Genomic DNA, 26,875 nt, shown 5'->3' on the forward strand with positions numbered 1-26,875 from the left:
AGTACTTACATTTTAATGATGTATTGGTATATAAAGACAGTTTAAACAAATTTGGGAAAAAGTTTTTTGAAAAAACCTGCCTTTAATGCACCGTGAACTAACATGAACAAACAATGAACAGCTGTATTTTTATTAACTAACGTTAACAAAGATTAACAAATACAGCAACAAACGTATAGCTCATTGTTAGTTCATGTTAATTAATACATTAACTAATGTTAACTAATGAACCTTATTGTAAAATGTTACCAGGTTGTTGTTTTTTCAGCGCAATGCCATAGAAGAACATAGATGAAACTTTCAGTGAGCAGGGGACATTTTAATAATCTATTGGGGAATGGAAAGATTCCATGGATATTAAATGTTCTTCATGGAATTATACGTGACAATAAATATCCTGCATTAAGTTTGTCTTTTAGATTTAATGATTTGACTGTGATTTGAGTGAATTAAACTGTTTAATGTGCTTTTTTATATCGGACAAACAGCAGAGATCAATATTATAACAGAACTGCTGGGAAAGTAAGAAGGGAGCAATTTTCCTCAAATAATATATAATGTTATATTGTTGCATTTATATTTAGGCTATATTAAGTATACATTTAGGGTTTTATGCAAGGGGGGGAAATTATGATTTTCCCTAGTAATCATATAAGCTAAACTCAGAAATATGTGACTTTTAATAGTAAACACCCTCATCTTTCCCATATCTCTGAAAATGTTGATTGGCACTAATATCAATAGCTTCCATGTTAGCTTTGCCTGCTGGATTAGCTTTTCCATCTTCTGTCATAACTCTCTGCAGAGAGCCGACGGGGTTTCTCAGCACACAGCGTCTGATTACAATAATATGATAATGATCATTTTACTGGGGGCTCTGATTATAATTACAGAGGGATCTATCTGGCCTCGCTTGGATCATCACCGTTTGTTGTTTTTCATCATATTTTTGTAATTAGTCTCAGTGTTTTGTGTGTGTGTGTGTGTGTGTCTAACAGGGTGTTTAATATGTGTGCATAACATCAGCATAGTACACTCTGGAAATATATGATTAAATATCCTACCTATTTAGGGCAGATTGTGCCAAGACTGAGCTTAAAGAAGAAAACAACACAGTACAGTGAGTTACTGTAATCAGATATTGATTGGCTACAGGGCATAAGAGAAAATCATTTTGACAAAATGGCAAACGGTCCTTACAGCCATTCCAAGCACAGTATTCCTGCATATCATAAGGGATCATAACAGGGGGAAAACATACTGTTAAACATCATCTGATAATAAAGTGCTGTGTTTTTACCTAAATAATATATTTGTATTAAGCTTATAACGTTGCTGTTTGTCACTGGATGTCATTCCACTTGTTGGTTAGTAGGGGGCGCACTAAACACACGTTTTTCATACAAAAAGGAAAATTCAATTCATTTGTAACACAAAAGCCTGGTTTCACAAACAGGGCTTAGATTAAGCCAGGGTTGGGCCTTAGTTCAATTAGGGCATTTAAGTAGCTCTTATAAACGTGTCCTAGAAAACAATGGCACATATTTTATTAGGTCTATATCTGTTAGTGCAAGTTGCTTTCAGGTAAAACAGCTCAAACATGCATTTTAGCCTATAGGACTAGGCTTAAACCTTGTCTATGAAACCGGGGGGTTATGCTGTGGAAGTTGTAAAATACACCATTGGAATTATTTATATGCCACAACTTAATCATGTTAGCATAAAGACACATGCAGAGCAATTCCCTGAACATGAATGAAACTGCAAAGAGGTGTTCATATGTCAGGTAAATGATATTAGTTATTCAAAACTACAGTTTAGATTTTATATTATGTTTTGCATTCTGTCAAACCTCATCTGCGTTGGCCGCAGGCGTCGCGACAAACCACAAATGTTCGCCGAAACTCTCTCTCTCTCTCACTCTCTCACACACACACACACACACACAGAGAGAGAGAGAGAGAGAGAGAGAGAGAGAGAGAGAGAGAGAGAAACAGAATAAAATGGTAGAATGGCCGTTGAATTTACGAAGTGGGCGGGGCTTGTAATTTGTCTCTCTATTGTTTCCAAACAATAGTTCATATACTTGAACGCTTGAGTTTGTATTTTCAATTCACATAAGTTTATTAAATGTTCTCAGTATAATTATTCAGACATGAATTATTAATGTCCAGTCAGATCTTCTGAAGCACCGTGCACAGACACTGTTGTCACGTGGTAAGTGATACTTTTCACAGCACGGTGTACGATGGACCAATCACAGTCGTTTGTGAGGGCCTTCTTTATCATATAATGTTTGAGAGAACTCTTGGGTGGATTTTCACTTGTATGTCAGTTTTCAATTAATGGAATTAATAGATTGGAATGATTATAATTTACTGTGCGCTAACGCTTTTAATAAAGACAAAAATCCCCTGAGATTTGAATGAGATTGGATTGAGGATTTGTCTCTCGGGACCCTTAAGCGCCCCCTGCAGAAAGAATGGGTTTATGACACACGAGAAAACACATTGGGAAGCGTTTGCAGCTCAACAGACGCGACGCGACAAAAACCACAACGCATTAAATCAACATTGCCGTGCGCTCGCGGCATCTTACAATGGGCGCGTCTAGTTTTGGCACGTCGCTTAATGGTTGTCATTGGTCGGTCTCCTCCTCTGAATCAGTGTGATCTCGCACCTGTGTGTGTGTGTGTGTGTTTGAGTGTGACCCACGGGAGCCTGTTGCTCATGTGTGTTTTGCAGCGATCTGCTTCTTTGCTGTGCGTGATTATGCGCGCAACTGAGCGATAACGCTCATGTGTTTTGCGTCTTTGCGCGTTAATAATTATGAAGAGGACGCTTTTCGGATAAATGCACGTTTTGTGTTTCTTCATGCCCATTGATCTCCATCCTCATCCTCCGCCAGCAGCTGATGAAGTTTGGGCGCGTTTTAGATGCACTATGTGATGCATTTGTGATATAGTCTCGAGAAGAACATCGAAAGCAAAACATCCTCGCTATTTGTTTCCGCGATGTCAATCAAAAAAGCAACATTGATGGAGAATGGGGTTCAAAACGGAACATCGAGAAATATGCTGGAGCGATGCGCCTCGGTCAATGAGTATTTTGATGTTGCCTTCAAGGTGTGAGTTATTTTTTTATTGTCTGTATAATTCATTGTTGTTATCACGATTGTTGTGTTTGAAACATGTGCCCTGTGTTAGTTGGCACCTGTGGCGCGCGTGCGTGCGTCTTCTACTCCGAAATTACTTAGTTTTCAACAATGCAAAGGTATGTTAACCGCCATGCAACTATCAGAATTCACTTTAAATGGCTGCAAACATGGAGAATAAACAGTAGTTCAATATAGCAGCGGTTCTTTCAACGGGTTACTTTTAGCCTACTAAAATATTTATTGCACCAAAGTTAAGACAGTTGTCCTTAGGATTACAATCAACTGCGCAGAATTATTGACAAAATAGTTTTTTCTCCCTTTTAAAAGTTAAGCTATATCAACCATTTGTCTTTTCATGCATGTTCTCTAGTATTTGAGTAATGCGCGTATTTAACTTTTACTCACTGGAGGATAAATATTGACCCAAGGAGGGAGTCATTTCTACTTATTTAAAACCCCATTGATATTTTCTGAAGAGACGTAATTATATAAAACGTCGTGTCTCTGGGGTTCACTGTAAAATATAAAATAAAAACACTCAAAAACTTAAAAACTGTTGGTTTAATTTCAAGTAAGTTACCTGTTTGCCTTATAATTGAGTTCATTGAAATTAAAATTATTGGGTTAATACATAGAAACTCCTTCTAATCACATTATCTACTTTGATAAGATTGTGATAAGTGTGATAAATCATGAAAATACATTTTTACAGTGAAAATTATGTATTTTAGTCCAATAAGAGGAGCAGTTTTGTAGTAAGGAGAGTGCGCAGATTAAAAATGACGAACAATATCGGAGTTGAGCAATAAGCTAGTAGTTTCTGAGAAGAACGTTATGCAATACCACTAAAACACAATTGGGTAAACACTCATTTCACAATTTAAGTTTCCTGTTCGTTACAATGCAAAACAACTGTGTTGTTGTTCAAGTCAACATAAAGGCAGAAATGACCCCATTTCAATTCTTGTTCCTGGTTTTAGTGTGCATGATTTGTCACTAGCTGTTTTTACATGGACCCTAATAATCAGATTGTAATTGCACTAGTAGCACCGTCAGAACAAAAAAGTCGCATGCAACCATGTCAATCGGAATGAATTGGCCAAATCCGATTAAAATTTCATTCGGATTGAAGGGGTGTTTTAAACCTGTTCTAATCCGATCGAGAGGACATGTAAACACTTGATCGTATGATGTGTGGAACGAGCTGTTGTTGTTGAATAAAGTGTCAGAAATGACTGTCGTGTCATTTTAAAAGTCTCCTTCCACTCATCTTCTGTGAAGTACAGCAGGACAACGTCCCACCAGTCCTCGTTTCGGACTCTCATCCTCAGGCGCCTTGTTTTGGACGCGGGAAGGGGCGTTTTTACTGCTTGATAAATATAAGCAGCACGGCACATGGGTTCACGTGCTCGTCGTCTCCTAATTAGGACCCGAAATGGATAAATATATTGCTCTTTATAACAAAGAAAAAAAGCAATGTAGGAGAAAAAATAGCATGCGCAAACAGCGGGAAACTCTGTATTGTGCATGTCAAAAAATCAATTATTATTTGAAGCTTCCCAAATAGCATCCCAGACAGCAACATAGTGTCAGCCCAGATCCGGCCCACATCTGGTATGCATTGAATCCACATGTACCAGATGTGGGCCGGATCTGGGCTGACACTATGTTGCTGTCTGGGATGCTATTTGGGAAGCTTCAAATAATAATTGATTTTTTGACATGCACGAGTACAGTGTCGGCCCAGATCCGGCCCACATCTGGTACGCATTAAATGTACCAGATGTGGGCCGACACTAGGATATGAGATGCATATCCGGACATCATCTGGGCCAAATATGGCACAGTTCTGGCTGCAGAAAAGGTCACACGGGCCGAATCTGGCCCACGCACATCAAGCCGGTTTTAGCGTGAATTGTGGCTTGCTGTGTGTGGCCCAGATACGGACCATATGACCTTTACCACTGCCATAACTGTGCCATAGTTGGCCCAGATGAGGCCCGGATATGTATCGTATTGCCAGCCACACTTGTTGAGTTATCGCCGTCATTCTATGCGGGATGTGGGCCAGAAGAATGAGGGAGATGTGGGCCACAACTGGGCCAGATGTCATTTGCTATCTGGGTTGTGACCAGTTCAGGCTGTCAGTCCAAATCCGATTTTTGTGAACATCCGATTGAAATCCAGTCAGATTTAGCTAGTGTGAACAGCAAAAAAAATCACATGAAATACAAATCCGTTTCGAGCTACATCCTTATGTGGTTTGAAATCCTATTCAAATCGCATTTCTGGAAATCCGTTTCAGTCTGACCGCTCTGATCTGATCTCGCGCCGCGTAAAATGTAAACGTCAGACGTTGTTATAGGAAACATGCTGAAAGTCGCTGCAGAAACAAGGTTGTGTTGTTGCAAAGTGCCGAACGAGCAGAAAATTACAATATACCGGAGACTAGAGTTGTCAAAAAAATTCATTTTAAAATTGTGATGCTTTGAGGAGCGCTGTTGAGCGGATTCGTAAACACCTCTGATTGGCCATTGTGTTCACACGCTCATTGGATATGTCTGTGATTGACTACAATGATCAATGCACGGGAGCGTTTGAGAGCGCACGCAAGTGAGCGCTTAACCTCGTAAAAAAAAAAATCTTTCCTTTTCCTTTAAATCCTCCCTTATCGGGCTTATGCTATTCTGAACAATGCCTGACCTGTTTTTTTTTTTTTTTTTGCCTCTTCACAATGACTCACTTAATTTAGTCCTAAATGTAAATCGCTTTGGACAAAAGCATCTGCTAAATGACTAAATGTAAATGTAAAATGCAAACCCCCTCCATGTTTTGTTTTTTTGGCGTTTACCTACCAATCCAATGTCATTGCCATAGAAACCAATGCAGATATTTTGGAAAACGAAAGCGCGGCATGGACACTCATCACATTTGCGATACAAAATGTGGACCATCAATCATTTTAGATCGGATTCTAATCGGATACACATATAATTGGATTTGGACTGACAGTAGTGTGAACATAGGGATATAAATGCGCACATCAACCCAAACACTACGTTCGGCTTCATCAATCAGAGTGAATTAATTTGAAAAAACCTGTTATCTAGAGACACTTTTCACAATCTTGATGGATAAAACAGATTCCTACCTTCGATTTTTGCGTCTTTCCGCTCGGAAATGTATAATTTGATGGAAGTAAAGTGGGTTGTGAACGTCATTTCATGTTGACTTTAACATGTTGGAGCTCATTAAACCAAACCAGGATGTGTGTAATCAAAGGGTTGCAGGCCTAACAGCTGTCTCTGACCCTGATGCCTTTAGGTGATGCTGCTGGGAGACTCGGCAGTGGGGAAGACCTGCGTCCTGGTGCGCTTTAAAGATGGTGCCTTTCTGGGAGGCAACTTCATTGCAACAGTGGGGATAGACTTTAGGGTGAGCTAGCAGTGGAAGGAGCTGGTTTGCTTCTCTTTTTCCAACATTTTCATATTGTTTAAAGGGGTCATATCAATTTTTTGATACCTTAAATAATAAGTGTGTTTGATGTTTTTGTAAGTGTCGGAGCTCAAAGCTTTTCTCTAGTCTAAAAAGAATATTTATTGAAACGAAGCTGAAAAACCGACACATTCTAAAAATCGTAGTATTCCTGATCTGATGTTCACAACGATTGCCCACATTCTCAGGTAGGCTAAAGGACACCTAGCTTATTTGGTGTTCAGCAAGTGATGAGGAAGGAGGATAAATGTAAGGGATAATGTAGAGCGAGGCGGTTGTTATAGCGAATACAACCCCGACAGGGGTCTTGAATCAGCCTGAAGGGGTTGTATTCGCTATAACAACCGCCTCGCTCTACATTATCCCGCTTATTACATGGCTACCTACCAAAGAAATCAATAATTTGACACAAAATATTGATTTTAAAAAGGAGTTTGATTTTAAACCGATTGTATTGCTTCCGCTAAAGAAAATAGTCCATTCCGTCTCTACGGTTAGAATCCTGCGTCCATAACAACGCTCCGTTTTTCATGGCAACGGTGTGTTATACTTAGCAGCGATCTGTTGTCAAGAAATAACAGACCGCATTCTACATTAGAATTCAACCAAGCCATGTAATAAGCTGTTACAGCAAACAATTGAAACCTATTATACCATGGTCTGGGTGAATACTCGATTCTGATTGGCTGCAGGGTGTCCATTAAAAAGTGATAGAGGACACCTAGTAAATAAACCGTCAGGCGTAACCAGGGAAACCAAGTTATTGTTTGTAAAAACTTTAGATTTCGATTGTAAAACTAATTAAAATATAAACTAATGTTTTAAAAATGTGTTATTTGGCAAGTGACCATGGTATAAGCGGGTTAATGCCCTTCGAGGTGTCCATTGTCAGGTATTGGCAGGTACTCCGCTGCGTGTCGGACGGTTCACGCCTCGCCGTCGTCCATTAATACCTGACAATGGACAATAACCCTTACTTCACACCCAGAATGAAAACTATATAAGCATCCACGCCAATGCGCAATATCGTTCTGTGTTATTCTTGGCATGCACTGCAGTTTTGTCGTCTGCCGCTTTAAGTGCTCGAGCTCTTCAAAGCGGGATGGATTCTGATTGGCTGACAATGTTTTTATCGTTTGTCCGCTGGAAAACAATAGTTCTGAAAGTGATTTCCTTCGATATGGTTCCTGTGGTGTTTTCATCGTTATTGGTGTGGTGTGGAAGTTATGAAAACGCTATTTCCGAACGTTCAAAAAGACCAGTTATTTTAATGTTTTTTTAAAATGGTTTTCTTGGTTGTGCAACATTGAAGAGCATATAAGGGATTAAGGGAACATTTCATTTGATCAATTTGCAAATATAATAGGAACATTACTTTTTAATTTCCTCAAAATGTTCTGAAACGAGTAGTAACGTTTAAAAAAAATTCTTGATGAACGTCCAAAATGAAATATCTCAGACTGAAAGCAAACTTTAAAAACTACGCTAACTTAAAGTTATAGATTTTTGTTTATTGTTATGAAGATTCACAAAAATACTATTTTCAATTTTTACATGAAATATGTTTTTTCCAAAACACGTTATACTCTAAAACTGCCTGAAGATCAAAGCCATAAATCTCAACGAGTTGTGTTCCAAATTTGAGCTTGATATCTCAAAAAAATGTGCTTTCAGTCAGATTTTATTTGGGCTCAGTACTAAACGTTTCCACTTTTCAGTCAAGAATGACCGAATAGCACCAGAGGGTTAAATAGATACTTCACCCAAAATTGAAAATTCTGTCATTTATTCACTGTTATGTCATTCCAAACATGTGTAATCTTCTTATAATCTTATAATCTTCAGGGTCCGTGAGAGGAAGGAAAATATTCCTCAATCTAATATTACAAGTGGACCTCAGAGGCAAATATTATTAAAATATAATGCTTGAAAATTATCCATTTAACACTTAGTGTCAGCATCTAATCAAAAATCTGTTCAGACACTCCATCATACAGAGGCCGTGTGTGTGTGTGTGTGTGTGTGTGTGTGTGTGTGTGTGTGTGTGTGTATTCACTGTCCATTGGCGTTTAACTGTGCAAATCTCTGTGGTCTTCTGAAGTGTAATTGGTCCACCAGCCTCTCAAATCTGTGAAGTCTCTGTACCACTCCAGACGTCTTGGAGTGTTCGGATATAACAGGCCAATCTGATGCTCGTCCACGTTTCAGTCTTGCTAAATGATTAACCAGTCGCCCCGTGACGTTTTGGGCCTTGAGCTGCACCTGCCAACCCTCGTTGGGGAGGAAACCAGCTGTTTTTTGGTTTAAACTTACCTGGGGTGTTTTCAAAGTTGGCATGAAATGAAATCTATTCGATTCATTCCAAATCTAATCATATGTTTATTTTTCATAGATAATATTTTTAGCTTTTAGTATGAATATGTTAGCCTTGAGCATATGAATAAGCTGGTGTGTTCCAAAACAATGACAAAATTCGCATTTAGGAGATACAACCATTCAAAACGTAGTCTCTCGCTTCCGCTAAAATGGATCACGGATTTGTATGACATCGCCGCGGACTTCATCTTCTCATCACATCTTCTGTCCAATCAAATGCTCTCTAGAATCTAAAGCTCCGCCCCCTATACGTCACATCGTGACGGCACGTCATGGAGCAATATGGGTTGGAGATGTGTCTTCGGTTGCTCAAACGCTCGAGTTTTATTCCGTTTTCCATCTGTGCGTTGGTTAAGAATGAAATGGCTTGAATTTATTCACACCTCTTCTATTAAATCCAACGTATCATCAGCGCTCAGATTCACTTCCATGGTGCTGTTAAGTACGACTGCAGTCTGTGAGGTAAACTAAACGCTATTGGCTACTTGAAAAGGAGGAGGAGCCATTCAATACGTCTTCCTGTTTCAGTCATTAGCACCTCACTGCAGTACACGAGATCCAGGGGGCGGAGTTGGATCCAGCTCTAAGGGGTGGAGATTGGTAGGTTTAGGGGTGGGTTTAGGGATCAGGGGGTGGAGATGGGTAGGTTTAGGGATCAGGGGGTGGAGATGGGTAGGTTTAGGGCTGGGTTTAGGGATCAGGGGGTGGAGATGGGTAGGTTTAGGGGTGGGTTTAGGGATCAGGGGGTGGAGATGGGTAGGTTTAGGGGTGGGTTTAGGGATCAGGGGGTGGAGATGGGTAGGTTTAGGGATCAGGGGGTGAAGATGGGTAGGTTTAGGGGTGGGTTTAGGGATCAGGGGGTGAAGATGGGTAGGTTTAGGGATCAGGGAGTGGAGATGGGTAGGTTTAGGTATATGTAAGGTGGGAGGAGTTGGATCTGGATCCAACTCCTCCCCCTGGATTTCATGTTCTGCAGTGAGGACCATCTCGTTTCAGTGGAAATTATGTCAACGCATCATACAAAGCTGCTCGTTCCAAGGCACTTCAGTGGGACTTTAACCATTGCCTAAAAGCTTGCATTAATTTTTGAGAGCAATGCCACATTTACAAGAAAATCTAATCACAATCGATGCATAGAACCAAGTTACACTCAGATGTACGTCACAATTCAGAAGAAAAGGTCTGTTGCTATGCTTCTCTTTGAACCCATGAAATAGTTTTAGACTATTGCACTTTTAATAGGATACGTATTAGCTGGACTGAGACATTTTAAAGAGCCCATCCCATTAAAAAAATAATAATAAAAAAAATAGCCAATTTGTTTACATCACTGCCAGGAACCATAATTTGCTAGTTGTTGTTGTTATTGTAAGGGACATTCTCATTGTAGAGAGCATATGACTGGACAAAAAAGTGCAAGATGAGTCATTTATATATTTTGTTTATTTTCTCAGAGAAAGAGAAAGAGTTTGGGTGTCTTTTTTGAGTCATCGTGGTAAAACACACCAACAGTTGTTATTGCAGAGGCTGTTCTGTCAGTTGGCGTCAATGGCACGTGTTTTATTGGAGGAAAATAAAGTTTGTCATGCTCCACAAATAGATATTTGCCCTCAAGCCAAGACAGTCAGTTTGGTTTCACAGTATGTGTTTTTGCCGGGAAGTGAAGGTTGGCTGAAGACCTTGAAATGGTCAAGGTTTTGCATGTGGCGTGGAACAGATTCTAACGTCAGAATCGAGGAGAAAGTGCCATGCTTTGAGACAGAAGGTGTCTTTAGGAAGTTCAGAAACCCTTTTAAAGCCTCATTCTTTGATTGCCTGCCAACAACGCCTAAAATTAGTCGGAAATGAAGCATTTTATCTGCCGTGGCTCAGGGAAACAGTGAAGCGTTTCAGTGCTGGTATTTTTTTTTTTGAATGGCACAGCGGCAGCACTATAGCCTGTGTCTATTTTGGGCTCTTCCTTGTAGCACTTGCTCAGCATGAGGATGTGTGGGAGCCAGAGCGGAGCAAGTCTGATGCCAGAGAAATGGAAAGCCATTACAACAAATTGATGGCTATGGTTGATTTATGCTGGATGGACAGAGGCCATGAAAGATGAATGTTTGTCATAAATCGATATCCTTTCCAGTGTCAAAATGTCCTTGAAACTGATACAGTTAATTTGTCCATTTCTCAAATAATAGGATAGATCGAGCAGGTTCCCAGAGCAACTGTCTAATGAAAATCCCATCGTCATATATCATCATCACTATATGAATGGAAACGGTAAAGAATTGAATTATTCTGGCTTTGATCCCGGTCTCTTAACATTGATTATTTTAGTACTTTCGAAGAAGTGCCCGTCGATATTTGTTCCTGACTGACACTGATTTAAAGGGATAGTTCACAGAAAAAATAAGATTCTGTCATTGTCTCTTTCATGCAGAGGAAAACCCCACTGTAAAAGAAGCACAATTATCCAAATGACTCTTACGAAGTCATATAATAGATTTGTGTGTGTTATTCACTGAAAATATTGGTCAGCATTCTGTTTTATTTTCCGTTACACTCGCTGCAAGCGGAGTGATACAAACAGTGAAGCGGTTACCGTGGTGATACACTGGTAGAATATCACATGGCTGGAAAAGGCTCTCAGCCAATCAGATTCGAGAACCAGAACGAACTGTTGTAGAAGACTTTTTAACACTATTTGAGCAAAAGTTTATGAGATGGCTGTTGTCAGATTTCATTTGTGATTTCATTTGTGATTTCATATATGAAATTAAAATCGTAAGCTTGGCGAACAGCTTTGAAGAATTTTGTTTCCTAATTCAAAGAGATGGGAGCTGTGCTTGAATGACTGAAATAGCTGATTAAAGATGACCGCTGAGTGAAATTACTTGCCTTGAAGGAACTTTGCTTCTGCCATTTTAATGAATGAAGACTACACACGCACACACACGCGCACACACACACACACACACACACACGTATATACATATAAATATATGTGTGTGTGTGTGTGTAGTCTTCATTTATTCATTCTTATGATGTTCCAAACATGTATGGTATACATACATACATACACACACATATATACATACACATATCTATCTATCTATATCTATCTATCTATCTATCTATCTATCTATCTATCTATCTATCTATCTATCTATCTATCTATATATATATATATATATATATATATATATACTGTATATCTATCAGTGTGTATATATATATATATATATATGTATGTATGTATGTATATATATATGTATATATATATGTATATGTATATGTACTGTATGTATATATATATATATATATGTATATATATATAAAATCATAAAATTCATGTATAACTTTGATGAAAGGTTTTGATCCATTTCAATTGTTGACCACTGTATATTGATTGAATGCATACAATTCCAGAATGCATACAGTCAAGAAACGCTAACAGAACATTATGAATGGAACGTTCCTGCATTTTTTTATTTCTTTTTTTTAAGTTGAAACGGTTCTGAAAAAGAAGCATTTCTTAATTCCATGAGCCTAATCATCACTACCAGTTTTGTCACTGGATTTTCAATTTATCTTGTTCTGCAGCTTGTGATGGTTTTGCCCTTAGAGAAAGAACGAGACATCTGAGCTCTTCTGAACGCAGCTCTGTCAAGAAAAAGAATTGTGTTTTCATTCCCGTCAGATATGCATGAGCGATTGAAGGAACAATAGAAACATACCTGCGCTCTTATTGAACCAGTTCATGTTCTTCTCAAATGGCTTTGTGCTGTGCTCTGATTTCATTTTTTATGCAGAACTTCCTGGAAGGTGCTTTAAGCAGCCGAGGCGTGCGTTTGTGATAGTCAACCACGAAAACAGTTTTGTCGCTCCAAACCTGCCTTTTTATTCCTTCTGTGAATCACAAAAGGAGAAATTTAGCAGAAAGTGAAAAATCATCTTTTCCACTTTGGTAACTTTTTGAATTTTACATGCCTCTGTGCCAGCTTTGTAGTTTAATTGATAAATGTGTATTTATATTAATGCAATAAATATAAAATTGTTTCAGCGCCATCACTGTTATAAAGAATACTTTCTTTAACGTTCATTTAATCCTGACATAATATTCGACTGCCATAATAAAATTATGTATTGGGAATAGGTAACGACTTCGATAGCTACTGATCATTTCAAGGTAATGTCATCGCTAAATTTGACTCATTTGGACAGTCGTGCTAAAAGTGTTTCATGAGGTTTCAAAAGGCTTCATGTCAGAAAAAAAAAGTGTAATAACCAGTGTTGGGGAAAGTTACTTTTAAAAGTGATGCATTACTTAGGTACTTTTGTGTCATGCTTAGTTGGGTTGTTACTTTTGCATTACTTTCTCTCACCTGAGCTGGGCTTGCTTGTTTATTAATAATAAAAAATAAAAAAAGTGATATTTCTGCCAAATATAAAGGCCATTTCACACCAAAAGTGAAATGAATGCGCCTCAGGCTGAAGGAAATGCAAATTCACGCCTGTACAGTAGTTTTTTTTTTTTTTTTTTTGCATTTGAAAAAGTAGCTCAGATATTTTGTTGTGAATTTAAAAGTAATTTGTTACTTTACTAGTTACTTGAAAAAGTAATCTGATTACATGCCTTGCATTACTTGCACTGTATTGTATTACCCCCAACACTGGTAATAACGACTGCAGTCTTGTTTTATTTAGAGAATTTTGTTTGATGTAATTTAAAGTAAGTGAAGCCGAGGAGTCGATTCTTACAACTCCTCCAGTTTGAGTTGGGAGTTGGCGTCGACTGCAAAAAAACTGGAATTGAACACCACAAAATTTTAGTATTCTTAGTTAACATTAATATTTTTAGTTGCCAAGCCAAATTTTAACTGTTTGTTTAACCCTTAAATGCATGAATGTCTTTAGCGATCCAGATCTATACTTAACACTTATGGATCTCTATCTGTCGCGATAATATAAAACTCTCCTGATATTAGCATAATAATTACAGAAGACTAAAATGAAGCATATTTTGTTACCTTTTGGAGCTTGGAAGGGTTCAGTTTAAGCAGATGATTTTATACCATCATTACTGTCCTCATCAGAGCTCAATTCCCAGTACATTCAGTATTTGGCCATTCGTCACTTCGTCATTGTGTATCAGACATCGCCACCTTGAGAAATAAATGTGAATTGCGCTTATTCAGTCATCAAAGATTCCATTATTGTTGTGCAGAAAAAATAAACTAGCGTTTAGTGTTAGCGACCCTATACAATATTTACAAAAAAAAAATGAATGGGAAAACGGGCATTCTTTTATAGTTTTATTTAATTTTTCTTGGTATATTGTTTATAATGAATTGATTGAGGAATACTAAGAAGGTTGAGGTCTAACTTTAAAAAATGAATGAGGAGGAGGGCAGTGAATGACGTCCCGGGGTCGCTAAAGTTTGTTTTTCATTTAAAATGTATATTTTATTTTATTTCAATTACCAATTATTATTTTAGTTTTTGTTTTTGTTAACAATAACAACACTTCACTCGAGGTTGTCATATGAACTGCCAAGACACAAGTCATATGTACCTCTTTTTACTGTGCTTTTTTGTGTACGTTAAAGAGCAGCCTGAACAGTCTTCAAAATTTCTCCTTTTGTGTTCCATAGAAGTCGTCATATGTGTTTGAAACAACATGAATGTGAATAAATGATGAAAGAACATGACCGTTTCTTTATAAATTTCTGACCCTCAAGAAAGCGACAATCTAAATCAACAAAGCAGTAGCATCTCTAGTTAACAGATGAGGAACACACGGCATTTCATTGGTTTGTTCTGAGGGTTACAACTGTTTGATAATGGAAATTAAAGGATGATGTACGGTAACATTAAGTCAGACATGTTGTGTAATTTCTATCCAACTGATGGCACCTACAAATCCACATGCTTTCAGTCGCGTCTGTCAAGAAAAGAGAAAGTAGCGAACAAATGAGACTCTTCAGCTTTAAACACCTACGCTTTTTGATCCGTCAGCATTAACTGCACTGAATGATTAGTCGGGCCTAAATGGTTTCCTGTAGATGTATGTGAATGTCTGCGGATGATAATTATTCATCTCTGGAAATCTCACTTCCATTTGTGTGACTGACGTCTCTGATTGCACTGCCATTTGGTGCATGAAAACAGATAAGTCTGGTCCTCTCAGTGCAGAAGGTGCAATTTTTAAAACGTTTTGCTCACAAAGGAAGTAACAGCTGACGTCAACAGGAAATTAAGCAGGGAGCTGGTCTGTTATTTCATCTTCGCTATATAATTAAGTCTGTGTGGAGAGACTGGCCACACAAAAGCGAAACAGCACAGTTAGAGATCTCACTTTAGTATAGCTAAATTGTTTGTGTGTGTGTGTGTGTGTGTGTGTGTGTGTGTGATTTTCCTTCAATAACAAAGTATTCACTGTTCATTATGTTGTGGTTTTAATGGGTGTTTCTTCTTCCTGTTGCCTATAGAATAAGGTGGTGACTGTGGATAACATGAAGGTCAAACTCCAGGTAAGCAAACACAAGTTCATCGTCTATTTACATATTTATACCTCTAGTTAGTGGTGTTTGCTGAGACGAGCATCAGTATGTGAGTACTGTATTGATCTCGTCCTGAATGGTGTTTCAAATCATGTGACTTGAACAGACGTCTGCTGGCAGATAAAAACCGGATTGCTAAAATCTCATCGCTGCTCTAGCATCGTGGTGGTGTGTGTTTTGCACAGGCAAGCACCGCTCGCATTCATTTCAGAAAACTGAATTTGGTTGGCCCTCCTGCCGGTTCAAAGATAAGGTTTTATTACATCAGGACAAAACCACAAATCAAAATATTCTAAATGCATTTCAGGTTTCCCCTCTTTGCCACATTTGAGATCCCAGTCAGCAACATAGTGTCGGCCCAGATCCGGCCCACATTTGGCACGCGTTGAATCCACATGTACCAGATGTGGGCCGACACTATGTTGCTGTCTGGGATGTGATTCATGTTGATGTGTGCCTGACGTGTAAATGAAGCCTCACCTGTTAACGCTCCTCTCCTGCAGATTTGGGACACGGCCGGTCAGGAGCGGTTCCGCAGCGTTACCCACGCGTACTACAGAGACGCTCAGGGTAAATATCACATCTCACTGAGAAATCACAGACACGTCGCCGTCTGATAGACTTCATTACTGGTGCCGTGTCTTATTAAAGCTGTATGTCACGAGAGGCCGTGCATTAACATGAGTCACGGCGCTTCTTGTGCCTGAAACAAAGTGAAGTAAACTGATCAAATCACTGTAATGTTCAGCCTCAAGTGACATTCTTTTTTTTTTTTTTAAGCGGTAACAGCAATATAATAAAATGTTTAGTAATTCAATAAACATATTAATGTTATTTATGGTTTTTTTTGTTTTGTTTTTTGCTTTAAGTGTATTGAATAAATATTGCTTAAAATAAATGTGTATTGCTTTTCAGCACTTGTGATAATTTGCTGTGTGTGTGTCATTAAAAATGGATGTTCTTAGGTGCACCACAAAGAGGAGTAAACTGGTAAAATCAATCAAATATTCAGCCTTGAGTGACTTAATGCTTTTATAAAATAGTGGTAGCAACAATATAATTTAATGTTTAATATATTGTTATTTTATTCACTAAATATAGCCAAAAATGCATGTTCATTGCATTTGAGCAATTTTGTGTAAATTGTTCTGTTATTAAAATATGTATTTGCACTAATTGGCGACTTTATTAGGTAGACCTCGCTAGTGCCGGGTCGGACCCCCTTTTGCCTTCAGAATTGCCTTAATTCTTCGTGGTAGAGATTCAACAAGCTGCTGGAAACATTCCTCAGAGGCCGTTTGAGTATAGGGAACTCATTGTCATGTTCAAGAAACCGGTCTGAGATGATTTGATCTTTGTGACGTGTGTTATCCTGCTGGAAATATCCATCAGAAGATGATACACTGTGGTCATAAAGGCATGGACACGGTCAGCAACAATACTCAGGTAGACTGTGGTGTTTAAACGATGATCAATTGGTCCTAAGAGGCCCAAAGTGTGGCAAGAAAGTATCCAACACACCATTACTCCACCAGAAGCCTGAACCACTGATACAAGGCAGGATGGATCCATGCTTTCATGCCAAATCATGACCCGACCAACTGAATGTCGCAGCAGAAGAGACTCGTCAGACCAGGCAACGTTTTTCCAGTCTTCGACTGTCCAGTTTTGGTGAGCTTGTGTGAATTGTATCCTCAGTTTGCTGTTCTCAGCTGACAGGAGTGTCACCGGTGTGTGTTCTGCTGCTGTAGCTCTTCTGCTTCAAAGTTCAGAGATGCTCTTCTCCAGACCTCCATTGTAACGACTTGTAATTTGAGTTACTGCCTTTCTATCAGCTGAACCAGTCTGGCCATTCTCCTCTGACCTCTGGCATCAACAAGGCATTTCATCCACAGAACTGCCGCTCTTTTTCTCTTTTTCGGATCAATCTCTGTAAACCCTAGAGATGGATGTGTGTGAAAATAGATCAACAGTTTCTGAAAAACTAACAACCATGACACAAAGTCATTTAAATCACCTTTCTTCCCCATTCTGATGCTCAGTTTGAACTTCAGCAGATCGTCTTGACCATGTCTACATGTCTAAATGCATTGACTTACTGCAATGTGATTGGCTTATTATATATTTGCATTAACGTGCAGTTGAACAATTGTACCTAATAAAGTGGCCGGTGAGTGTATATTGGCATTATATCAGTCATCATTAGCTCTGCTCTCCAGTTATTGGTATTTCTTCGATCAATAAAAAGCTCATATTGGTCATCCACGGGTCTGAACTAACTGTTACAATCAGTCTTTACACAGTTTCTCAGCTGAGCGTTTCATTTAAATCTCAGTCTCAGTGGAAAACGTTCAGTGCCACAGTAAAGTCTTAACACGGCAGACTTGAGTCAGAGTTTAACTACGAATAAAGCTCGGCTCTGAATCATCCGGCATCACTTGAACATACTGTCGTTTCCATTTCAGCTCTACTGCTGCTGTATGACATCACCAGAAAGGCCTCCTTCGACAACATCAGGGTAAGACGAACAAACGTTTGAGACATTTAAAAATGTGTTCATTTGAGGTTCTTATTTCCCTACTTTTGATAGCGTGGGTTGTGAAAAGACATTTCTGCTGCAGATGTGTTTCTTGTCCTTCAAAGCGTGTGTGTTTGTTGTTGTTGCATGTCTATTGCTATGCAGGCTTGGCTGACTGAAATCTATGAGTACGCACAGAAGGATGTGGTCATCATGTTGCTTGGCAACAAGGTAAGTGGGACTTCCTGAAAGGAGTGAACCGAGATAAGCAGACCCTCTTGAAAGGTACAAATAATGTTTTAATGCACATGCAGACACAGAGCCAAAAATCTGTTTTTCACCTTTTTTTTTATTTCATGTCCTTTATACTGTACTGTCATTTTAGCGAGTAATTAATTTTTGCCCCAAGCATTTTTACTACACGCTTTTGGTCATATTTCTTTAATTGTTTGATGTGCGGTTTGGGTGTGTTCTGGTGTAACTGCACTAACTGGTTTTGCGCTGGATTAGATAGTGCCCCCTAATGGACTGATTGAGCCAGAAAGCCTCATTTTATATTATAAATCGCTGGTAATGGACTAAATGAAAAGGGACTGGGAATATATAAATGCACACAGCCAAAGTACATTGTCCATAAGACTTAATGTTATACATGTCAACATTAGCTCATAAGTGCCATATCTTATGCTTGTAATTAAATTAATGACCATACAAAAGATTGCTAGTCTGAACCTGTATTGATATTAACATTAACAGAAGTTAAAAAGTGCTGTAAAAAACATATTGCTCATTGTTCAAGTTAATGCATTGATATTAACAAATGCGATCTTATTGTTACCATATTAACACTTGTAATAAGTTTGTGAATCAAGACAAAAACAGGGTTTGAAAGATGGATTCATGATGTACTCATACATTATTAAACTTTATTAATTTTGAACAAAAAAAGTTACATAAGTGATTCCATCCATATTTAATTGATCAAGTATCCGTTTATTGAAAACATAAAGGCACAAAATATAAGAATTTTGGATTAAAATATCCCAAAACCACTAGAACAATGTTATATATTTTTTGACTTGTGTACTTACATTATCACAAATGTTTCCAACAACGTTTAAATCCAGAGAAATGTGATATTTTAACCAGTGTAACGGACCATGTGATGCGCCGCCTGTCAATGATGCCATATCCGCATTACTCTCGATTTCCGGTTTAAACACCAACAACGCTTTAAAATATTATGTTTTATTAGACAGGTGAGCAACTGTTTGGATACTTTTATCGACAGAAAACGAATTATTGTTATACAGCTCAATACGGCTAGTTGTGTTGTTTGAATCTCTTGTCTAAAGTGGCCTGTATGAGTAGTAATTCAGCACTTGTGGCTGTTTTATTAGAATTAAGTAAAATAATGTGAATTTAAGTGATCAAACGTAACTTAAAGTTCAAGTTCAGGGACGAATGAGGCGAACGTTAATCGTAACTCTAATCGTAAAATAAACATAACAAAAAGAAAGGAGCGACTGCGCCATATAAGAATAACAAAAACAGCAATGTAAAATGTCCTGCGGCTCTCGCTCCCGTCCTGCTTCACACCACAGTAACGTTAAAGGGGTGGTATAATGCCCTTTTCACAAGATGTAAAATAACTCTTTGATGTCCCCAGAGTGTGTGTGTGAAGTTTTAGCTCAAAATACCCCGCAGATATTTTTATATAGCATGTTAAAATTGTCACTTTTTTGAGGGCGAGTGAAAACGCACCATTTTTGTGTCTGTCCCTTTAAATGCAAATGAGCTGTTGCTCCCGGCACAGAGGGCGGAGCTTCAACAGCTTGTGTCCTTTTACCTCACACAGACACGCACTGAAAATTTCAAAAACTTTTAGCCTTTTATGTTCAAACCGGAGTCAGACAAAGATGGAGAGACTCAAGAAGAATTGACAAGTAGAATGCAACAGGACATTTCTGGTTAGTTGATGAATTTATGTAGCTTATGTGTAGTTATCTTCTAGTCATTGATTAGCATTCTGTCATGATAATCTATAAATCGTGTTCCAGGGGTTTATGTATATTTTAGGGTTTGTGATGTCACTAACCCTGGAGGAAGGTCGTGTAGTCCCAACCAGCCGTTTGTTGTAGTCCTTAAAAAGCAATTTCTTTAAAAGCAAATATCTCCCTTTGCTTTGAACTCTGAGCATTGTAACTTTGCAGACTTTGCTTATGCTCAAACAGCAACATTACACACTAACTAAAGTTAGAAAAATGAAATCATAATCAACCACCCCTTTAATAAAATGTAATACATTCGCTTATTATGAACATGATTTCTGCCAGAGTCCCGTCGGATTGCTTTCCATCGGCTGTGGAGGTGAAGACGACACTCCCATGATTCCACACTCATTCACGGAGTCCTTTGTTTTGAATAAGCGACCTCTAGTGGTGAAACTTACATACTGTGCTTTTAAGGCTGGAATACACTACACGAAAAAAAAATGATTTGACGTTGTAAATAAAACACATTACTGATTAATTTTGTTTAATTCAGTGTGTTACTTGCCAACTTTGTGAATGTTGAAAGAGAAAAAACTGGTCATCATAAACTAAACGACTGAGGATGACATACGACAGACTTTTATGCCGCTCCGAAAACAAACTCGCGCAGAAGCATACGCCTCGTTTCTAGGAGACGCACGACAAATGACGACAGTGTGTGTGTTCCGAAATCGGCTCAAAATATCAAATGTTTAATATCCTCTAACTGGATGGAATCAAAGTCTGAAGGTAAAGCATCAGAATCTGTGCCCATCCTACACTACGCCATTACCCATCACTATTATTACATATGTCAGGCTTTACAGGGTTAACTTGTTTATCTCAGAATGTTTCTTTTATGAAATCATAACAGCATATTAAAAACTGGACCTCTGCACACTCTTATTGGTTAGTTTGACTTTGTAGGATAACAAGTATATGTATTATCGGTAATAAAATTTCTTTTTGATGTGTGTTTGTGTTCCTCCAGTCAGACATGGCTGCTGAGAGGGTCATCACACACGAAGAAGGGGAGAAGCTGGCGAAGGTATGAGTGGATGTGTCTTTAACACACATACACAAATGATCAGTGAACAGTTGTTTTTATTTAACTTCAACACTTTCTTTTTCTTTACTAAAGCAATATGGAGTCCCTTTCATGGAGACAAGTGCCAAGACCGGTGTCAATGTGGAACTCGCTTTCCAAGCCATAGCAAGGTCTGAGACTCTTTATTCATTATATGGTGTATTCACACCAGGAAAGTCCGATAGTTCACTTGCTTTGGTCCGCACCAAATACAATGTTGATTTTTTTTGTTTGGTACGGTTCGCTTTCACACTGCTCTTTTTTCAAGTGAACCAAAATTTGTAAACAAAACCACACGTGTGCTAAGGTCATCTATTCATTGGACAGGAATTCTCAAGCAGGGAAAAACAGGAAGTGCAAAAACAGACTCAGCATGGAGATATTTCGTAATGCGATATTTGTTCTTTTACTGATTTGGTGTTATTCTCTACAAACGCAATATGAAGAAACTAATGAGCATCATATGATACAATGTAATCTATAGGATGTTGTAATTAGGATTTTGCAAAGACGAAGATGTGCTGCAAGACGGTTCTGGCGGAGAGAGCACGCTCTTAACTGATAAAGTTCAAACATTATTAAAAACAAGTGAACAGTCAGTAATAAAATAAGAACAAATACACAAATCACAAGCAGAGAAAAATACAAAATAACAAAGTTACAAAGTCTTATATAGTACAGTAGTACAGTAGTATTTAGGCTACAGAAATGATTAAGCCTAAATGTAAAATAACACTATTTGTTCACTGAAGAAATTAAATATAGTTTTATCTTTCTTAAAGTTGTATTTTGTTATTTTATTAATATAAAAAATGACACAGACAACAGTAGGAATATTGGGTGTCTGCTGTCACTTTAAGACCGAATGCATGGACCGAATTTTTTTTTACAAACATCAACTATGACATATTACCGAGAAAATACTTGCCGAGACGGTTAGACGAGTGTTTAACATAATTTTGTGTGCATGTGTGTCCATTCAAGGGCAAGGAAAGGCAAAAGAGGAATCAATTCGATGTTCGAGGGCTGTCTGAAACGCGCCTCTCTCTCTCTCTCTCTCTCTCTCTCTCTCTCTCTCTCTCTCTCTCTCTCTCTCTCTCTCTCTCTCTCTCTCTCTCTCTCTCTCTCTCTCTCTCTCTCTGCGTGCGTGCGCGCACTTCGGGTAACGAGTAAGTCCCGATTTTCACCTCTTTTGCGTTTAAAATTGTTTGAACACGTCCAAATGATAAACTTTCACTCTATGATGGTTAAATGTAGTAGTTAATCCGCGAATCACATGCGTGCCGAACCGTGTGGCAGCTGGTCCGGACGGATCACAGATTAATGTAGCCTATAGGCATTTCATCACCCCAAATTACATAGTAAAAATCTGACCCTGTCAAAAAAGGCGGAGTGCTTTTTGCAATTGGGTCGGTTCATGTTCACACCTTAAACGAACCGTACCGAGACCACCTCTTCAGCTGGTCCGCACCCGAGTGCGATTGCTGTATTCACACCTGCCCAAAAGATCCGCACCAAGGGGGGAAACGAACTTGAGTTCGTTTCAATCGAACCAAACAAGTCAGGTGTGAATACACCCTAGTGAATTTGAACTTTTAAACAAGTGTCTCTATTACTATTGATCATATGTACAGTTGTATAAACAAATATTAAAGTTAGCATGAAACTGAAGTTGAGCTAGTCTTTTCCTCTCTATAGTGACTTACAGTCATGTGAAAAAGAAAGGACATCCTGTTGAATTCTATGCTTTTACGTATCAGAACATACTAAAAATTGTCTGGTCTTAAAATTTGGTAAATGCAACCTCAGATGAACAACAACACATGACATATTACACTGTGTCATTATTTATTTATCAAAAACAAGGCAAAAATGGAGAAGCCATGTGTGAAAAACTAAGTACACCCTATGATTCAATAGCTTGTAGAGCCACCTTTAGCAGAAAAAACCTGAATTATCATTTTCTGTATGACTTTATCAGTCTCCCACAATGAATTTTGTCCCGCTCTTCTTTACAACGTTGCTTCAGTTCATTGAGGTTTGTGGGCATCTGTTTATGCACAGCTTTCTTAAGGTCTCTCCTGAGGTCTGGACTTTGACTGGGTCACTGAAACACTTTGAGTCTTGTCTTTTTCAGCCCTTCTGTTGTAGATTTGCTGGTGTTCCTGGGATCATTGTCCTGTTACATGACCCAGTTTCGGCCAAGCTTTAGCTTTCGGACAGATAGTCTCACATTAGACTCCCGAATACTTTGGTTTACAGAGGAGTTCATGATCGACTCAATGACTGAAGATGCCCAGCAGGTCCTGTGGCTGCAAAACAAGCCCAAAATCATCACCCCTCCATCAGTGTGATGGACAGTTGGTGTGAGGCGTTAGTGCTGATATGCGGTGTTTAGTTTCGCCTAACATCTCCATTTTGGTCTTTTTCTGTCTGAAGGACATTGTTCCTGAAGTCTTGAGGTTTGTTCAGATGCAACTTTGCAAACCTAAGCTGTGCTTCGTTTTAGAGAGAAGATTATTTCTCCTGGCAACCCTCTGAAACATGCCATACTTGTCCTGTCTTTTTCTAATTGCACTGTCATGAACTTGAAGATTTCACATGTTAACTGAGGCCTGTAGAGTCTGAGATGAAGCTCTTGGGTGTTTCGTGATCTCTCTGACCTGGGGTGAATCTGCTGGGACGTCCACTCCTGGGAAGATTGGCTGCTGTCTTGAATGTTTTATTGTGAATAATCTTCCTCACAGTAGAATAATGGACTTCAGATGGTTTGGAAATGGCCGTATAACCCTTCTCAGATTGATGGCAGCAACAACTGCTTCTCTAAGATCATTGCTGATGTCTTTCCTCCTTTTTATTGTGTGAACACACACATCTGAATGATCCAGACCAGCAAACTGACAAAACTCCTGCTTTTATAGAGGAGATCACACTTGCTGATGATCAATTCACCAAAGACATTTGATTAGCAGAGACTGATTGATTCTTACTCTCTTAATTCCTATGGAAACAGTAAGGCTGTACTTAGTTTGTCACACACGGCTTTTCCATTTTGGCCTAGTTTTTGTTCAAAAAATAATTGGCATGCACGGTGTAATACGTCATGTGGTGTTGTTTATCTTTTTCACACGGGCCTTCAGACCGCATAAGGACTTAAAGGGGTTTTTAAGGCTTTGTCAAACCAACATTCACAGTTTGCCACACAACATTTAAAATGTCCCTCTGTAATCTCCACACAGAGAACTGAAGCAAAGAAATCTCCAGCAGCCCCACGAGCCCAAGTTCAAGATCCACGATTACATCGACTCACAGAAGCAGAAGTCCAGCTGTTGCCTCGTGTGACGGACCTCCTCCACGTCCAAGATATTTCTATACGAAGATGTGTGTGTGAACGTTGTTTTGATGTGTCCGATGATCCCCCAGACCCCTGTTCGCTTTCTAGTCAGGAATATACAGCCAAAATACTGCTGAGGTACATCAGAGTAATACGCCTCTGGAGGTGGTTTCTGCTTTATAAACTGCATTAATCCAGGTGTGTACAGTTTCCAGGTACGTCTGTCTGTGTAACATGATCTTTCCGGGTTTCTCCGATGGTTATAGCCTCTGTCTACACACAGTATAAAAAATATTGGTGTTTCATTACATTATACGCCACGCAAATGTGCCGGGCAGTGAGCTTGTGTCTAGTGTGTATAAAATCCTGTATATTTGAGTGTCTTGCAGAGTCAAAATATCAGCTTCTGTTACGTATTTTGTTTACAATCAGTGTATATATTGAGTTGAAAACAATCATAGCACAGCTTGACTGAGTCAGGCCTTGATCATGACGTAATATGGGTTTCATTTCACATGTCACGCTCACTAGTATGATTGACATGCATAGGGATTGATGTGAATATGGGCTGTATCCTATTGGAAAATATTATTTTTTTCACAGTGGTCACAAAGTGCCATAGGAAAGTTCAATGTAACCACATACATGTGTTTTGTAAGTGAGGGCTTTTTGTTTTCAGTGCTTTGTTTGGGTGTTTTCCATCGATTCATTTGTTAGTATTTAAAGCCACAGGGGGGCGGTGTTACACACCGAGAATTACGAATAAATAATGAGCTTATATCGATTTAATTGTTGCCTTATCTTTCAAGTTTATATGTGTCCTGTACTTTTAAATAAAGTGAATAATGTGAACGTCGGGTTGACCGATGGGTCTCAGAGAAGATGAACAAGTCTTATTTGAATGAGCAAATGCTTGTGTTGTAGCCTACTATGTAAGTTGTTTTGCATAAAATCATCTGCCAAATTAATAAATGTAAACGTTATTTGAGCTTGGCGAGACATTGGTCTGTGGACTGCTATTGGTTGTTTTGAGTCATGTGACCGCACACTGCACCTGTATGCTAAATATCGGGGATTTGCGACTCCTTTTGTTTCTGTTTTAAGCTTAATGCATATCACCTTCTGCAGAAACGGATGCCTTTCTAACACTAAATCTGACATGCAATTTAAGACGATAATTTCGGAAGATCGTGTTTTTATTTTATTTTTATTTTTACAATCGCTAGGAAGCATTTTTCAATAGGCTTGGGTCACTTTTCCAAAACTCTTCACACAGTTCTCAACTTGCAGCTCGGCACAACAAATTTCACAAACTGCACTTCGTAGGCTACATGTCTCAAATCAACTCGTTCTTCCATTACAGCAAAGTTTTTTAACCAACAAACACACTTAAAACAAACTCATAAAACAATGGCCCAAAGAACACTACAAAAGGTATATGCGCCGATTTCTTTTGTAAAGTTCATTTACAAAACAAGAATGTCACCCTCTGATGTTTATAATTTATTGCAGTGAAAAAATTACACGATCAATAAGTTATGATAATATAGGCTATGTTTTTACATTGCTTTAATTACATACATTGCTTTTACTCATCAAAATATGCAATTTCAACTTAAGTTAAACAAGATTATTATTATTTTTTTATTAAGTTTAATGTAGCCTAATTTAAGTTGATATGACGTAAACATCCAAGTTGTACTTAATTTAAGACTGCAACCTTTTTGTGTGTGTGTGTAGGCTAGCTAGGCTATATTTATATTCCAGTACAAAATTATTCCTAAATTTCCCCTTGAGAATGGATGGCTAGAAATTGAAAAACTAACACTAGATGTGCAGCTTCATCTAATTGTTTTGATCATATTTTCAGTGTTTAGTTTTAGATTTGTGTTATGTTTTTTAACTTAAGTTTAACCGTTTTGAAAAGAGGTTATGAAAACGTGCAAATTGGCCTGTAGCTATAGCCTACATAAAGTTTTGGTGATGTTTGTGTCTGAATAATATATTCATATAATTTGAAATATGTAGTCATTAAATGTATGTTGTGCCAGTTGACAGATGTGAACGCAATTGTTACGATGAACACAATAGGCCTACCTCAGAAAAGAAGTTATGCTCCATTGATTGTATTTCATGCCACGTTTTTGTTAAACTGAGCAGAACACCAGGCTACTTTTTTAAGCCTATAATTTAGGAAATGCTATTTTAAAAAAATATAAGTCAGCAGAAACTTGAAGGCAGTACGACCAGTACAGCCTAATGTGAATTTAATATGTATAATTATGTGTGCATTACAGTAATGCAGTTGTATTTTGCATTATGTTATGA

The 26,875-nt window shown here is 38.4% G+C and overlaps 1 protein-coding gene across 2 annotated transcripts; it reads left to right on the forward strand.

The window, feature by feature from the left end:
- The first annotated feature begins 2,473 nt into the window (after positions 1–2,473).
- LOC311290108 (ras-related protein Rab-37-like) lies at positions 2,474–25,535 on the forward strand. Of its 2 annotated transcripts, XM_084408410.1 has the most exons (9): positions 2,474–3,124; positions 6,481–6,591; positions 15,504–15,545; positions 16,079–16,145; positions 18,041–18,093; positions 18,259–18,324; positions 21,118–21,174; positions 21,268–21,344; positions 24,453–25,535. In XM_084408410.1, the coding sequence occupies exons 1-9, from the start codon at positions 3,014–3,016 to the stop codon at positions 24,553–24,555; spliced, it is 687 nt and encodes a 228-aa protein (XP_084264536.1). In that variant the 5' UTR covers positions 2,474–3,013; the 3' UTR covers positions 24,556–25,535. The 2 variants fall into 2 exon arrangements, with proteins under 2 accessions (XP_084264536.1, XP_084264537.1); XM_084408411.1 differs by lacking the exon at positions 6,481–6,591 and having other exon boundaries at positions 2,534–3,124.
- Positions 25,536–26,875: the final 1,340 nt, after the last annotated feature.

The sequence above is a fragment of the Rutilus rutilus genome (assembly GCF_951802725.1).
Source record: "Rutilus rutilus genome assembly, chromosome: 1".
Lineage (NCBI taxonomy): Eukaryota > Metazoa > Chordata > Actinopteri > Cypriniformes > Leuciscidae > Rutilus > Rutilus rutilus.